General features: G+C 43.1%; 1 protein-coding gene across 4 annotated transcripts in view; it reads left to right on the top strand.

Moving 5' to 3' along the window:
• The window catches only part of BMPER (BMP binding endothelial regulator), a 252,642-nt gene that overhangs the window by 182,648 nt on the left and 52,664 nt on the right, over positions 1–17,330 (top strand). The window contains exon 14 of one of the 4 annotated variants that reach the window (XM_040472281.1): positions 12,924–13,374. The exons of the other annotated variants lie outside the window; for them this stretch is intronic. Within the exon in view, the coding sequence (XP_040328215.1) occupies positions 12,924–12,939 (16 nt within the window). The 3' untranslated portion in view covers positions 12,940–13,374. Of the gene's footprint in view, positions 1–12,923; positions 13,375–17,330 lie in introns of those variants that run through there. 4 annotated transcript variants of the gene reach the window in all.

Here is a 17,330-nt window from a genome sequence, read left to right as displayed (position 1 = left end):
TCTCTCTCTCTCTCTCTCTCTCTCTCTCTCTCTCTCTCTCTCTCTCTCCCAAAAATAAATAAACATTAAAAATAAATTTAAAAAATAAAAATGCATTTTTGTCTTTTAAGAGTAATATATGTTCATTGTAGGACATTTAAATAATATTAAAATGAATAAAGAAGAAAATGGCAATCATATATATCTCACCCATGTAAGTTTTTGCTTATATATTTTATGTCATTGGTGGAATTTCTAAAATGAACCTGAAAACACAGTCATGACTGTGGTTGTGACCTTAGTTTTGAATCATTACAGGACTAAAGAGATTTGCCTTGATATCATGAAGTCGTATACATAAATTGTATATGAATTTGACTCCTTGTATTTCCCCCTGACCCTCCAAAGAAATATGAGTATTTCCCTCAAGGACAAAGAATAAGGTCACATAGCATACAAAGGCAGCCTTCCAAGCACCACTGTGTTTGTGACAATGGAGAAGAAAGGGAACAAAGAAGACATTTCTCTGAGGAAATGGTACCTTTTTGGGGTTTTCTTAATTATATGATAAATTCCACAGGGCAAATTCTATTATAAGTATGAGAAATATTCTTATAAAGTGAAAATAATAATTATAATTTTTCTGAATTAGAATTTACTTTTGAGATGTCCAGGATTTTAGACATGGTCTTTTATCCAATTCAACATTTTAAATAGTAAACTATCATCTAAAAAATTGAAAAACTTTGTGAGTAAGAAATCAGCCAAAAAAATTTTTTTTCTCTTTTGGGAAACTTTTTAGGTTTTGCTAATCTTTATTCACAAATCAATTCTACCCCTCGTGGGCTGATTTGGCATAAAAATGTGATATTTAATTAAATATTAATTTAATCGTTGTGATCAGCATAATCTGGTTTAATTCATTAATCAAATATGTTTAGGTGCAAGGTAGTTTAATTATGAATCACATAAAATTTTTAGCTGGCTGCATTGTTAATGTGTCTTAAGTCCTAGAGTTGCTAATTGACTTGTCCTTAAATTAGATAATTCCCTTTAATAATGTTTTGCATTCTCCTTCACTGGTGTGTTATGGAGAAATTCCTAGAAGCTAGGGAGATAGTGTACTGTGGAAAAATTGATGCAAAGTCATTTGAATTCTATTTGGATTCACACAGAGACTTCCCCGAGGGGAAAATGTCGAGTATTTTCACGCCTCTCTTCTCGTTTCTCTTGTTCACCTTACTTTCCCGGCCTTGTGTTGCCTTGTCTATTCGTGTCCCGGATGCCAGCCGAGACATCCAGGAGGAATAGGCAGACGCCCCCCCCCCCACCCCCCACCTCAAAAGCTCCCTGGAGACCCTCAGCAGCCAATATCAAATCTGCTCCCCACTGCTGCCTTGGGCCACACTGAAGAAAGACTTTGGCAGCCTTGGGATGGGAGAGGCAAGGAGGTGGGTTGGGCTCTGTGGGTCATACTGGGGAAAGAGAAGACCTAGTTACTGTGTATGAAACATCAGCAATGGGCTTTTTCCCTAATGCAGACCCAATCCTGGATAAAATAGTAACAAGAAAGTGTAACCTCCCAGTAAAGCAGGGCTCTTAAGTCAGGGCAGGAGAGAAGTCAGAAGAATGAATGGGAACTGCCGCAAAGCCCAGACATTTGTAGACCACAGTCATCTCGGCGCTGGTTTCCTCTCTCTGCTCTCCTTAACGGGGTATAATTCATCAGAGCAAAAGCTCTGTTCACTTGTTCGGGATGGGAAAGTGTCTGGGGATTCCCAGTCTAGGAAATGTTCTTTTCTTTCCATGCAGTGGTTTTTACAGCTGTAAGGAATTGAAGTAATGCCAGAGGATTCACAGATGTGTCCTTCCTGCAGAGGTACCGGGAGGTACGGGGCGGGAGGTAGAGCAAGAGGATATTAGAACTTCGATAGCACAATGGTGTTGGATATACTGGCGTCCTGGGACTGACAGTGGCTTCCTTCCAGAAGATCACAGACTCTGTGGAGATACCACTTTGTGTTTTCCTATAAAGGAAACTAATCATTTATTATAAAACAAGAGAAGAGATCAGGCAAGGAGTACAGACTTCATGTGTGTGTGTGTGTGTGTGTGTGTGTGTGTGTGTGAAAGTCATATAAAGCTAACTACTATTCTATAATTAAAATCAATCTTCCCTTGCTTCAAAGAAGAACATGCTTAGAACGTTTCTCTTTACATCTTTTAATAACCTGCCTCAAATTGCCTTTAGAACTAGAGTCCTAAATCAAATGAAATGTTCATTTTTAAGTGTGACATGGGCCTTTCTTTTTATTTTTCTTTTGGCAAACTAATCTTTCAGGAGGAGGCCCTCTGAATCTGTCAAAAAGGTATGCTGACACCAGGTGGCAGTAGACACCTGAGTTGGACCACCTGTCAGACTAGCTTCCTACTTATTAGCACTCTCGCTCTCTCTGGCCCTCTTGCTCTCTGGCTCTTGCTCTCACTCTTAACTTCTGCCCTAGGCTATTCCTTTCACTGTACCTAAATATACAATGTACATTCCTGCTTCTGGGTCCATGTTATTCCCTTGCCTGGGATGCCCTCATTTTCTACATTGATTTCAGCTGAAGGTACAGTTCAAGTCTCATCCAGGCTGCTATAAATGCTCTTTCTTTAGTTTCTTAGATATGCTGATTGTGCTCATCATTATTTAGCACCTATACTATATTGCACTGCCATTGTCTCCCCCGCATTGGATTTTAGGTTCACAGGGAAATGGGGAATATCTTTCCTACCCTTTTGCATTTCACCCAGCATCACCCCTGGAAGTCACCCCTGGAAGGAAATGTTTCTTAGCTCCCTTCCAAGCTCTCTCCTGTTTTCATCCTCTCTGAACTAACTGTGACTTCTGCTACCCTCAATTCCACATCCATCTTACGTCTTTATCCCCACACTCAGCTACACACCCATAGCCAGAATGTGCATGCATCTCGGTCTTGTCAGGGAGTAGACTAGTCAGGGCAAGCAGCGCCTCTGGTCTACCTTCAATTCTCCAAGAACTATCCACACTTCTTATTGCGTGAGCCTACTGCTGTGACTGCCTCTGGACCTTAGCACCTACCTGTGTCTACTCACAATTCACTTAAAAGCCACCTGGACCTCCCAGCTCCTCTTCTGTGTCTCAGCTAGGATTTGGCCTTGCCATCTTCTCACGCAGTATTTTCATCCACAGACACTTCTGTGTTGGTCTCTTTCAGTTGGTCTCAGGACCTCAAATTAGCCTCCTCCTCTGGAGGCACAGCAACTGACCTCCAGTGGGGTGATCTTGCCATGGCCAACTGACCCTGTGCAGTATTCTCACTCAGTATTCTCAGTACTGAGAATTCTCAGTATTCTCACCAAGGAGGCACACCCCTTCTACCTTGTCATTGGCCCTGAGCCTTCTGCCAGTTTAGAATCAAAGCCTCATTGTGGTTTTTCCCTTCATCTTTCATTTATTCTTTTCCATGGCAGCCACAGGTAGATTATTTCCTGTTTGCCCCACCAGCATAACCCAAAAGAAAGGTTTTAAACTGCCTTCTAGATGCCTGGATTTCAGCTCAGAAGGGCCCTCCAGGTTAATCCAGTTTTCTTGGGGCCAAAGCAGAAAGAAAAATACATAAGTATGCTTAGAAAGGTACAGGGTTGCTTGGAACATCATTGCATCCAAGTCTAAAATCATCTCCTGTTTAAATTTTCATATCAAAAAGAGAGGAACACTATTGTTTAAAGAAGAAACAAAGAAAAATGGGACCTATCTTAGCAAGTAGGTTACCCTTTGGGGAGAGTTTGAGCCAACTGTATGGCCAGCCAACTACAAAGACAACCCTCCCTTCTGACACCACCAGTTTGGAGGCATTCCCAAATCACCTTCAGGGTCAACAATTTGCTGGAAGGACTAACATAACTCACCGAATGCTGTTACACTAGTGGTTATAGTTTATTATAGGGAAAGGATTAAGATCAGAAGAGACACAGGGCAGAGCCCAGGAAAGGGCTAAGCATGAGCCTCTGCTGTTATCTCTTATGGAGTCACAGACTGGCATTAACTCCTCTTGGCCACAGTGCTGGCAATATTCACTCTTCACAGCGTACTTCCAATCAAGGAAGTTCACCTGAGCCTTTGGTATCCCAAGATTTTCCTGGGACTACCACCTGCTGTCTACGTGGATGACGTGGTCTTCAGCTCCTCCTGGAGGCCATGCTAATGCCTTTCATACCCAGTTCCTCTGGAGGTTGGGACTGTTGTGATACAGCCCAAAGCCCCCACCATAAATCCCATTGTTAGAGTGTCTGGTATCCAAAGCCCCCAGGTAGAAAACAATACTCCGGATAGGCAGGGCATTCCAGGGGCCTGGGGCTCACTCCCTCACACCCCTGGGGAGCCAAAGACCAGGGCCAGACTTTGGGGCAAGGTCAGTTTTTCACTATACAACCTGCCTGGCTCAAGGTTAAATCTAATTTTGATTTGATTTTAATGTTAGCTTTGAATTTATTTTCAGCATCGACTTCCTAGAATCCTGCAGTGTTTCTCCTCAGAAAATTACATTCTGGGATGCAATTAGATGAGGCTTTTGAACACAGATTTGAATGAGTGTCATTGTCACAGGTAAAACACTAATTATTTTGTAGGACCTCTCTTGGCTGCTTAGGGGATGCCTTGATTATTCTCAGTAAGCAGGAGACAGTCTGGTGTAGCTTCCTTACATTTTCATTATTTATGAGCGTAAGGCATTTTCCATCCGTGAGAGCGAGGCTGACGTGGATAGTGTTTTCTTCATTTCCCTGTTGTGGTCTGGGAACTCTGGTAAGAACGTCCATGGCTGGTCTCAACGTCTGTCACTGTCCATTCAAGTTTTCAAATATCCTGCTCTGCCATGAGTCTGTGGAAGAGGATTTCATTAATTATTTACTTTGCTCCTTTTACAACTTTCAACTGAGCACCTGCTGTGTGCCGGGTACCTTTGCAGGTTGGCAATTCAGGACGGAACAAGAGAGACAAAAACTTTTCCTTCAGAGGACCCGGCGTCTAGCGTGAGCAGACAACTATAAATAAGAAACAAGGTCACTGCCAACCGTGAGAAGAGTAATGGAGGAAACAGGCTGGTTAGTCAGGGAGGCTAACTCTGAGTTAGGTGCACACAAAAAAGCTGCATGAGGAGCTCCGCTGTGAGTGGAGTCCACTGCAGATGGGAAAGGACTGCGAGGAGGCCGGCCAAGGCAGGAGGAAGGGCAGAGGCCCCAGGGCTGGGAGGGTGTGGCCCGTTTGAAGACCTGAAAGGAGGCTGCCAAGACTGACACTTTGAGAAAGTGATGGGAGTTTGTACCTCTTAATCCCCTCCACCTCTTCCACCCTTCCCTTCCCCCCAACCGCCTCCAGTCTGGCAACCACCAGTTTGTTCTCTATATCTCTAAGTCTGTTTCTATTCTGCTTTGTTCGTTGGTTTGTTTTGATTTTTAGATTCCACATATAAGTGCGATCATATAGTATTTGTCTTTGTCTGACTCACTTTGCTAATACCCTCTAGCTCCATCCATGTTGTCACAAATAGCAAGAGCCCATTCTTTTTTATGGCTGAGTGGTATTCCATTGCATATATACAAATCTTCCTTATCCACCATCCATGTATTGACGGATACTTAGGTTGCTTCCATATCTTGACTATTATAGATAATGCTTCATATATCTTTCTGAATTAGTGTGTTTTTCTTCAGGCAAATATCCGGAAGTGGAATAAATAAGTCATGGGGATGAAAAGTACAGCATAGTTAATACAGTCCACAATATTGTAATAGCTTTGTGTGGTGATAGGTATAACTAGACCTATCACGGTGAGCATTTTGTAATGTCTGTAAATGTTGATTCACCATGCTATAACCTGAGGCTAATATAACTTTGTACATCAACTATACTTCAATGAAAAATAGTTAAAAAAAACACATACCTCTCAGGAAAATACAAGAAAGTAATGGGTATGCTGCCAACAGCCCTGTGATCTCAGAAGCACATCCTTGTCCATTGAGGTCCAGAGGAGACAACAACCCCAGCCAACACCGTGATCACATCCTTGTGAGACCCTGAGCAGAGTCCCTGCCTGGACTCCTGATCTAGAGAAACTGAGATAGTAAATGTGTGTTGTTTTAAGCCACATAATTTGTTGTTTAAGCCACTAACCTTTTTACACAGTGATAGACAGCTACTCTATGTAGAAAGCAATTTGGACTTGTCTTTGGATTTACTATTCTTTAAATACTAACAGAAAGTGCAATATGAGCACTCTTTTTTTTTTTTTTTTAACTATCTCAAACTTTCCCATTTTATATAGTTTGATGGGACACCACCAGTTCTGGGTTTCCTGTCTCTACTACGTGGTTCTGTACTTCCCTTAACACTGCAGATTTGAAAACTGTATTCTAAGTGTGTTTTTAAAAACCTTATCACTACTAAGCTGTAGTCTCCTTGAAGCTCTATGTTTTGCTCATTATCATATGCCCAACACCTAAGAAGGCGCGTGAAATATTTATATTTCCTGGTACTCGAAAATATATATGTTGAACGATTAAATAGAAAAAAAATGAATACACAAAGAAATGCTTTTTAATAAGTGATGGATAAAATGGAACAAAATGCCTGTGATTGTCAGGCAGACTTTGGAATCTGCATTAATTTCTGAGCTCCTCCATTCCCAAGTTGTGTGCTGTTGGGCAGGTGAGTTCGCCTGCTGAAGCCCCGATGTGCCATGTGTAGAAGAGGGAGGTAAGAGGACCTATCGGATTGCTCTGAGGGTTTGTTATGAGGCTTGCAGGAGGCACTCCACGTGGATATTTACTCCAGGCCTGGAATATGGCAAATGCTCAGTCAATGGCAATTTTATTAATAATATGATGTCATTGCTCTGAAATAGAAACCTGTTTTGTAGTTAGCCCTCAGTATAACCTATTCAGCCTGGCTCCAGAGCTTGAAGATGTGTTTTGGTTTTGTTCTATGTGATCATTTCTAGACCCAGCCAGAAGAACTTCTTCATATCTTGCATGGAAATGAATGCTTTTTCTTAACACAGAACGAAGCAAACAAACCCAAAAGCCAGTCGGGAATTCATTAAAGTTTTTACAATGTGCGCTTCACAAATGGTTTCAACTGACAGTACTGACCCAGAAGGGGAGGGGAAGAAGGGACAATTAATTCTCTTAGATGAGCATTTAGATGTGAACTTAAAAAATTGAACTCATCCCTAATGAGAGTAGAGATTAACAATAGAAGGAGTTCATGTGTCATGTTTTGTTTTTCTTAGAAGAATACAGAGTACTGGAAAAGAAGAAATGTATGCAAAATTCTGACTTTTTTCATGTCAATATTCTTTGCTTTCTTTAATAGTATCTGAGCATAATTTAACCTTCACATGACGCTTCAAGGTCCTTACTGGGGTATTAGCTACATCGTTCCTAGGAGACCTGGGAGGGGGGCTCCTGCGTTCTGTTTGGGGTTTAGACCTTCTTAGTAGCTCATGTCTTCTTGTTATGGCTTCCCCTTGCCCTATTTCCCTCTTTCCATTTCTTTTGTTGCTGTTGTTTCGGTGTAGAAAATATTGTTGGTTAATACTGTTTGCAAATGAAGTATTTAAAGGTTCTGATAAAAGACACAAAGCTTTCTCTTATGAGAAAAGTCCTTTGGGATATGGACTGTATTTTTTTTTTCCTCTTGCCAGTGGTAACCAGACAGCTCAGAGCAAGTTTGTGACCCATTTCAATCAAATGTACAGAACTTCAGTTGAGGATTTTATTTCTTAAACTAATCACAATCCTGGTTTCATTTTTACCTTGTCCATTTTCCTCATTTACTAAGTTTCATTTTATTTCATTCTGCATGTAGTTTTGTAAGGTGATTTAAATCCTTTCTGGAACAAGTTGGGAAATAAGTGAAGTGATTATGGGCAAGGGATCTAACACCTCTGAACTTCCATGTTTTTCGTCATGAGATAGAGCAACGGTTGCTTATGAGGCTGAATGAGGTTCCCCTTGTAAAGCCCAGATGGAATGACCAAGGTGCTGACTTCTGCTGGCCGTATCAGCAGCAAGATATAGTGGCTTACGTGAGGACAGGCCTGAGCCCTGGTGTTTCACATCGTCCTTTAGAAAATCAGGGTATGCAGTTGGGTGCCAGAACTAAGAATCAAGAGAACCTGTATATGGGAGTCCTCAGAGATGGCCCTGGGTAGGCTGGCTTCCATCAGGCCACACAGATTTGTTGGAACTTTGATGTATTATGAGTACAGCATTGTGGCTCAGTGAAACCACAGGGACAGGTGCAGCATCTTGAGAATTAGCTGGTGTCTTGGCAACACCGTGGACTTCTCCAAGGTGTCATGGTGGCCCTCGTATGTTGTGGGAGCAGCTACAGGGCTTCGGTCCAGAGCTCAGAGCTGTACTGAGTTTGACAGCCATCTGGGACTCTTTGACCATTTCCCAATCGAGCTGGCAAAAATTTAAATCAATGGAGAGGGTGTGAATACAAAATAAGAGGTAACATTTTACATTCCTGGATCCTTCTACACATTTTCCTCTATTTACATGGAAATCTGCTATTCAATCTCATTTTTCTTCTTACCTGGCACATACAAGGAGTCGTAGGCATTCACACGCAGGCTTTCAGAGGGGAAATGGTTCAACCAGGGAAAAGAATTGAGAAGTGTGCATACGGTTAAAAAAATAAAAATAAAAAGACCAAGGGGTAGTTTAGTTAAGGGAAATAAATGGTGAATTATTGTTTTATATACCCACAGTCCTCTTTTCTAGGCTTATGGTCAATTACTCATGTCTAGGAGTCAGTGAAATCAATAAATAATAAAATAGATATATATTATCTATTGTAAAACGGATTATTTTAGAGTCACAATTGATTGATTACATAATTCAGTGGGCGCTGTTCAAGGTGCTGGAGATACGGCAGTGAATGAGATAAATGAGTCAGTCCTCTGGCTCACAGAACTTGCAGAACAGGCTAGTGAGTGAGGGGGACAAGTAAACAGGACTGTACATAGGGAGGGATGCATTTTTGAAAGAAGATGTACAGGATGCTGTGGGAATCTGCCAGGGGGTGGCTGCCTGGAGGAGGTGACTTCCTAAAACATATGTAGGGTTTAGTTGCACAAAAAAAGGAGGAATGTATTGGGGAAAAGGACAGAGGAAAAGGTTCCAGCCATAGAAGACTGCATGTTCGAGGCTGTGGAGGCCAGCAAGAGCCTGGCCCAGGCAGCTAGGAGAAGGGTATTCCGTGGTGCAGTGTCATAAACAATGAGGGGTGTGGACAGTGGGCCCGGAGGCAAAGGCCTCAGCCAGATCATAACAGTGTATGCCCCAGCATCCATCAGACAATGGAAGGGGCATACTGTAGTGTCATTCAGACATTAGCTGGAGCAGGTTGTTTGGAGCAGTGGTTCAGTAGAGCCAAAGCTTTCCGTTTATTCCTCACTCATTTATTTCCTAGTTTTTGTGCACCTATTGTATATTCTATGCTCTCAAACTCTAGCAGGTTTCAGGATCATTTAGAGAGCTGATTCAGTGTGTTTAGGGTGGGGCCTCAGAATGTGCATTTCTAACAAGTTCCCAGGTTATGCTGTGGGTGGGGGACCACACCTGGAGAGCCTCTGCACAAAGTGGAAGAATTACAAGAAGAATTGCTTCCAGGTATTTATGGGTCCTCAAGGGACTCAATTCTCTGAGATTTTGTCTCCTCGATGATCTTTTCTTTCTTTTTTTTTTTTTTTTTGGATCACGGGGCTTATGTGTGGGTTTTGGTTTTGGTTTTGTCCTCTACAGTCTATCTCCAAATGTTAGAGATGAGAATGCAGAGGGACCCATGGCTTAGCGGGTTAGGAGCTAAGTGTATGCCCTCTTAGACCAAAGTGGTAATGGGACCTCAGTGGCATTTTCTTGGTGTGTCGTTCAAAGTACAAGCACCAAAGTAAATCTTTTTATGTCTGTTTTTGTGAGTGAAAGGGTACTGGTCTTACTGCCTCCTTGTGCATAAGGCCAGGCCAAACAGAAGGGCTGGATTTGCGCTGCTGGGTTATTTGTGCATCAGAATTAGAATCCAGGGTCAAAGTTCTCCTGGTTGCTGAGATGCCTTTTCACTGAGAGCCCGGTGCAGGGAACCACCTGGCTCACTTTTAGATGACCCAGGACCCAGCCAGTGAGGCGGGAGAGAGGACTGAACACCGTGTAGCTTTGTTGTTGATCAGGATCAGAGCCCAGGATTCCTGTGCAGAGTCAGGGCTACCCAAATCCTCTCTTCGCTCATGCACTCAGACAGACCCGGAGACAGGGGCCAGGATTGTGCGCCCAGAACGGCCGACAGGATGTATCTGTAAAAATCTGTTTCCTTTCTACTGGCGTTAGGCTTTTAAAGAGCCCGGTCAATGGGCACAGAGAATAGAGAAATAAATGCTTTGCAAGGAAATGGGGAAATCTGGTGACGATCCTGGAATTAATAATTCTTTTAACATGAAAGAGCCATTCCTTATGATCTTTACTGTCTTACCTAGTGTTTGGAGTTTTAAAAGAGAGAGAAGACAAGCTGGTTTGTTCATTGCATCACAAGCAAATGGCCCATGTGTGAGCATGAAGGTAGGATGCATTTGAGCTGCTCAAAGAATATGGGCCAGAAGACCTTTCAGAGCCCCTGAAAGCTTTTCCATATGAAAAGGAAACCAGGAAATTGGAGTCTTCATTTTGTCTTTGTGATCAAAGGCGGGAAGGAAAGATACTAAGCAGATACTGACCCATAGTTCTGTGGCCACCATTAGGGTTTATTGGCCTTATAGCAAATAAGGACTGTAGAAAAGCTGAGGTTGGTATTTACTTGAGGGGATAAAAAGAGTAAGATCCTGAAGTTGACTGGAAATAGAGGGCTGAATTACTAGATAATGAATCCATGGGCTTCGGTAACAGGAGGTACCAACAACCGTGTTAGCTAGCATTGATTGACATGCGTTATGTGCCAGACACTCTGCGAGTCCTAGTAATATATTACAATGTTAATAATAATGGATAATGCTACAATAACAGAGGAGTAAGAGCTTACATGTTTGGGTGCTTGCTATGTGCCAAGTGGCCTCTAAGGGCTTTGCCTGCCTGTAGTATTCCATTTGTGTGGATGAGGAGCTAGAGTTTAAAGGAGTTAAAAATATCACCCAAGGTCGCCATGCAAAAAAGAGGCAGAGTCAGGATTTGAAACCAAATCTGTTTGACCCAGAGCTTATGCTTTTGACCATTACCATCATAATCTGGTAATAGTTCCCCCTTGTAACCTTCATCCTCAGCCCTAAATTTTCTCCATTTGCTAAACGGAGCTAAAAACACTTGGATTTTGCAAATGTTTCATATACTGCAATTTATTTTCATTTTTTTTTCTTTTAAAATAGTTTCTTTTAAGCAAAATTATCTGTTCAGGCTTTGGAAGTCTTATGCTACAGTTTATGTTGGCTGACTTTTAAGTAAACCAATTTCATCCAATTGGTCTTTTAAGGAGAAATGTATGAATTTCAAAATGGTGACGATTTTCCTACTCAAAAAAATTTTTTTAGTTAGTCTGTTTGTTTGTTTGTTTGTTTGTTTGTTTATTTTGAGAGAGACCATGCATGCATAAGTGGGAGACGAGCAGAGAGACAGAGGGAGAGAGAGAATCCCAAGCAGGCTCTGCACGGTCAGCACAGAGCCTGATGCAGGGCTCGATCCCATGAACCCTGAGATCATGACCTGAGCCAAAACCAAGAGTCGGATGCTTAACCAACTGAGCCACCCAGGAACCTCTCTATTCAAATGTTTTTCTGGTCCACAGTATTATTCTAGCACTAAGGCACACTAGTGCCTGATACCACTGTGAACGGCTGAGTTCATCACGGAACAGAGATCCTTGGTTCTGGTGCTCTGCACCCGTAAAGTATTTCATATTTTTTCTTCTTTTGCTTTTCAAGATTGTTTAGAAGTAATTTCTAAAGAAAGAAATTGATTTTTATTTCACTTCCTAAGATGTTGAGATTGACGAGATACTGGTAGGATTCTTAACTTCTGGGAAGTCACAGTCCTTGTTGAGAATCTGTTGAAAGCTAAGGGTCCTTTTTCCAGAAAAATGCATGCACACCTGTGCATGTAGCAGGGAATTATCTGTGTAGGGGTCAGTGGACTCTGGGTTTAAAAATCCTGCCTCTTTCCTCCCTCCTTCTTTCCCTTCAGCTGTTTAATTGATGTTTCTTGAGCCCTGTTAAATGTCAGGTGATGTTTGTGTGTTGGGATTACAGTGGTGAGTGAAATAGACATGGTCCCTGTCTTCATGGGGTTTATAGTCTAGTGAATGAGACAGGCAGTACTCCAGTGTCCTCACAAATAAATGTGCTATGATATGTGTCTGTTTCAAAGGAAAACTGGTGTATAAGAGGATGATTTTACAGGAGGATCAGACCCAGTAGGTGTGTGTATAGGGGAAGAGGGAGGCCAATGGATCAGAGAACTCCCTCTCCACAGAAAATGATATTTGAGCTGACATCAGAAGGATGGGGAGCAGTGAACCAAGCTCAGAGGCAAGAAGAGAGGGGCCTAACCAGGGAGTTTTGTGCCACATTCATATGCCCCTGAAGTGCTGATGTAGCCAAGCCTGAATTACCTGTGTGCCCATCCCAAGGAGCTCCGTGTACTTCCTCTGTTCAACGTAATAAGGTCCCAGGACACAGAATCTCACCTGTCAGTGTGATTCACTCATGTTATATGTCAAATCATATTTCCCCTGAAGGTTAATCCTTCTCATGGAGCTTTCAAGTGGGTTTTCTCCTCACCCTCACGGGTGACCATATCACTGACTTCGTTATATCTCGGGCAGGGCTTTATATTACTTGTTATGATATGCTTGGGCATGCCGTGTTCTTTCACAGGGCACATCTGGAGTGATCAAGGCACACTTGCTGCACATGTGGGCACACACGCACAGATACGCACACAGCCAAGCCCCGTCCACGCCGCCACTGCACCATCCGTAAGACACCAGCACGAGGTTCAGACCTTTGCTATTCTTTGTTATCCTTGGACCAGCAGTGCTGGGAGCTTGATAGAAATGCAGAATCTGTCTCTACTCTCCCCCTCCTGAAACAGAATGTACAGTTTTGATAAAGTTCCCACATGATTTGTGTACACATTAAAGTTTGATGAGTGCTGGTGTGGTTTTCAACATTCCTGCTTGGACCTAATCTGTACTGTGTTGTTGAATATTTTTATCAAAGGCTTCCATTAAAGGCTTGATAACACACTGAAGCTTTTGATCATCTATATTTTAAACATTTTTTAACGTTTATTCAGAGATACAGAGAGAAGACAGAGCGTGAGTGGGGGAGCGGCAAAGAGATACGGAGACACAGAATCCGAAGCAGGCTCCAGGTTTCCAGCTGTCAGCACAGAGCCCGACACAGGGCTTGAACCCACAAACCATGAGATCATGACCTGAGCCAAAGCTGGACGCTTAACCCACTTATGGGGGGCACCCCATAATTATCTATATTTTAATAGAACAATTTATTTTCCTATGCAGAGAAAAGGAGTCCAGGTAACTGTTTTGTGAGACAGTTGTAATTTGACTCTAGTGTGTCACAGGGGCTGAAGGCACGCAGTTGGGTCACACTTCCGCAAAGAGCTTTCACCTGTTCATGAGTTGGTCCCCTATTAGTTACTGGCCTTGTGCTTCATTATTTACATCAGATGGAAAGTCTCTTAACAGGACTTTTTGAAGCGACTAGGGATGCTGAAACAGGGCAAGGCAATTGTACACTGATCAGTGAAATAGCTCATATTTATGAGGCGTAAGGTCATTTGTGTTTGCTTCACCCTTGGTTCTTAAAAGGGTCTTCCCATACCTTGAGCCACAAGATTACAGTGAAAAGCAGCCCAGGCACCAGCATGGCTCCTCCATCTGCCCAGCCGTGCCTTTCACTCTCCACTCAGCCCATTCCTGCCTGCTCCCTGATTCCCAGGCTCTGTCCTTCAGATCTTGATAATAGTAACTCATTCCCTGCCTCGCTGGGCCATCTAGCCACCCATTTGCTTTCCCTTCCCTCAATTCTAGCATTGGGTAAGGCCCTTCCCACATGAGTCTCAGGCCCTGAGCACCCCTCGGGTGGTGGAGAATCACAGCTCAGGGAGAGTACAAGAGTCCAGGTCTTAAAGTGGCAGAATAACTTTTCTTTGCACTTTGAAGGCATCCTCTATTTCCTAAGTCTAGCTGTAGCATGTACTGTCGCTCGCCTTGTATGAATTAGATCTTTTCTTTTCTTTTTTTTTTTTTCAACGTTTATTTATTTTTGAGACAGAGAGAGACAGAGCATGAACAGGGGAGGGGCAGAGAGAGAGGGAGACACAGAATCCGAAACAGGCTGCAGGCTCTGAGCGGTCAGCACAGAGCCCGACGCGGGGCTCAAACTCACGGGCCGTGAGATCATGACCTGAGCCGAAGTCAGACGCTCAACCGACCAAGCCACCCAGGCGCCCCTGAATTAGATCTTTTATTTCAGTTGCATTTAAAGAAAACCCCAATTAAACTAGCTTTAGTAGTAATGGGTTTAATCTGTAAAAATGAGTAATTGACTCGCGTGACTGAAAAGTCAGGGCATTTTTCAGTTTCGCTCATGGCTTGATTCAGAGTTTAAATGAGGTTCCTGGGGACTGTGCTTTCTCCAGTTCCTGCCACAGTGTGTCTATGTTGGAATATAGCCCCCCTGCCCCCCGCCCCAAATACTTCTTGGTTAGAGCTTCAGACAAATTATGCAGACACGGTGAGTCTTTTCTCCCTCAAACCCCAGCAAGTCTCATGAACCTCCTTGGTTCTGAGTCTTGTGCCCATTTCTAAACCAATCAATCACCATAATTGGGAAAGTCACATGAGTTGACTCATTTAGACAAGTGGTTCTCAAACTTAGGCAGGCATCAGACTCATTTGGGGAACCCGTCCAAACAGATTGCTGACCCCACACCCAGAGTTTCTGATGCAGCAGGTCTGAGAGTTTTTAACAAGTTCCTAGGTGATGCTGATGTTGCTGGTCAGAGGACCACACCTTGAGAACCACTGGTTTAAACTAATCAATGGCTTATCACACAGAGACTGGGAGAGAGGTACCAACGTAATTCAAGGTCCTCTTTTACCTGAGGAAGGGAGATGGATGTTTCCATTTCTCCCTCTCTAGCTTGCTTGTGTTCCTGTTAACCACAATTCCTGCCGCCGTGTAGTGAGGAACACCTCTACCAGGGACTTTCTTAGGCTCAGGGAATGCAGCTATGACCCAAAGTTTTTATTCTCATGACCTGGAAGGGTGGTTAGGATGCCAAGAATAAACAAATGCATGTGCAGTACATGAGGTGATTTCATGTTCTACTGAGAAACACAGAGCAGGAAAGGGGACGGAGAACACTGCTGGGGGCTGGGAGCAGTTTCCTGTAACTTGATGAGGAAAAGCCTCTTGGATAAGGTACCATTTGAGCTGAGAGCTGAAGGGAGAGAGGGAGTGAGCCCTACCCCAATTTAGGAAAAATGCTTTCCAGGCAGAGTCCAAGGGGCTTGGAGAGTTTGAGGAATAACAAAAGGCCACTCTACTGGAGACAGAAGGAGTGAGGGGCAGAGGGAGAAACAAATGCAGAAACATAGGGCTTTACAGACTGTGGAAAGGGCTTTGGGTTGTTTTTTTTTTTTAATATGTTTTTAACATTTATTCATTTTTTGAGAGACAGAGAGTATGAGCAAAGGAAGGGCAGAGAGAGGGGAGACAGAATCCGAAGCAGGCTCCAGGCTCTGAGCTGTCAGTGCAGAGCCTGATGCGGGGCTTGAACTCAGGAACCATGAGATCATGACCTGAGCCGAAGTCAGCCACTTAAGCGACTGAGCTACCCAAAGTATTTACTCTGAGGAAGAAGAGAAACTTCCCTGAGACATGAGCAGCACCTCTGGGAATAGGGATTTGAAATATGATAGAATAAACATGGGTGTAGAGAGAATGAACTGTGCCCTCATATTCAGTTAGGGTCCAACTACTGAAAATCCAGCACTGGGCTTTAAGTGGACCTGGCATTTTTGCTCCCTCCCCTAATCATTTCTTGTGACCATATGGTTTGAATCTAGGTATTCTACAGAGGATGGGAGACGTTATCCATCTGTCTTCTGGCCAGTGCCTCTTGATCCCTTGTCTCAGTTTTTTAGTAAAGTTGAATAAAAGATTATTTCTTCTGAATGTAAGCACTGAGTGATAACCCACCATCACATAAACTTGAAACTCTACCATTTCTTCCATTCCTCTTCCAGGCATTAGGGAGAAGGGATTGCTGTTGAATTTTGCTTGGAAAAAAGTTTTGGAAGGACACTGATTTTTTTTCTTTAAGTAACTTCCCTTCAAAGGAAAGGAAGAAATGAAAAAGTAGTTCTGATTAAAATACAGGTGTCGCAGAGGGGTAACATGTTTCCGGTTCTGCAGGGCTGCTGAAACGGAAAAACTCTTGGGACCTCAAGAGAATGAATCATGAGAGCGATTCTAACAATACAGATGAACCTGGAACACCAGACAGTCTCCCAGGGGGCGGGCTTATCCAGGGGGCTCTAAACTCATCCAGAAGCTGTGGTGCTGGGGCCCTCGGTGAAACCTAGCGTAGCCTATCTTGGTGCTCAGGAGCACTTAGTGACTCTATCATTTATTCCGTCAAGTTCATGGTCCTGAGTGTGGTTGCCGAGGCTCCCTGCCATCTGGTGATTCCTTATGTTTTTAGATTTGCTCATTTTTACCTACGTTGTATTCTAGCCAATCTGGCAACCCCTGAGTGCACTTCATATTTTCTCATGAATGTGACTTTGGTTTTGTTTGCTGTCATTTGCTGGGACTGTCCTTCCCTACCTCTCCCTGTCCCAACTCAGCTTAAGGACTGCTTAAATGCTTTCTAAAAGCATTTTCTGAAGCTAAAATTTATTCCCCTTCCCCTGTGCCTCTCATGCTTTGGTTGTTCCATTTTATGCACTAATTCCATTTGGCCTTGGATATATTACCATTATTCCTCTACAGGACAGCTTTCCTCAAGAGATAAAAGCTCTTGAGGAAAGAGGCCATTTGTCATGTGTGTTTATGTTCCTCTCACACACCCACCACACCCCAGCATAATGCTAGAGGGACTTAAGAGAAATTCCTGCTTTAATTGAGTGATGGTGATTATGGGCCATTGTAATCTTGGGGCTTGTCAGGCAATTTCCTTTCCTTTCTCTCTCTCTCTCTTTCTTCTCTTCTCTTCTCTTCTCTTCTCTTCTCTTCTCTTCTCTTCTC

This window comes from Herpailurus yagouaroundi, unplaced genomic scaffold (assembly GCF_014898765.1).
Source record: "Herpailurus yagouaroundi ecotype Mexico unplaced genomic scaffold, PumYag 100, whole genome shotgun sequence".
NCBI classification, from domain to species: Eukaryota; Metazoa; Chordata; class Mammalia; order Carnivora; family Felidae; genus Herpailurus; species Herpailurus yagouaroundi.
Note: the sequence above shows the minus strand (reverse complement) of the source record. Positions and strands in the feature narration are given on the sequence as shown.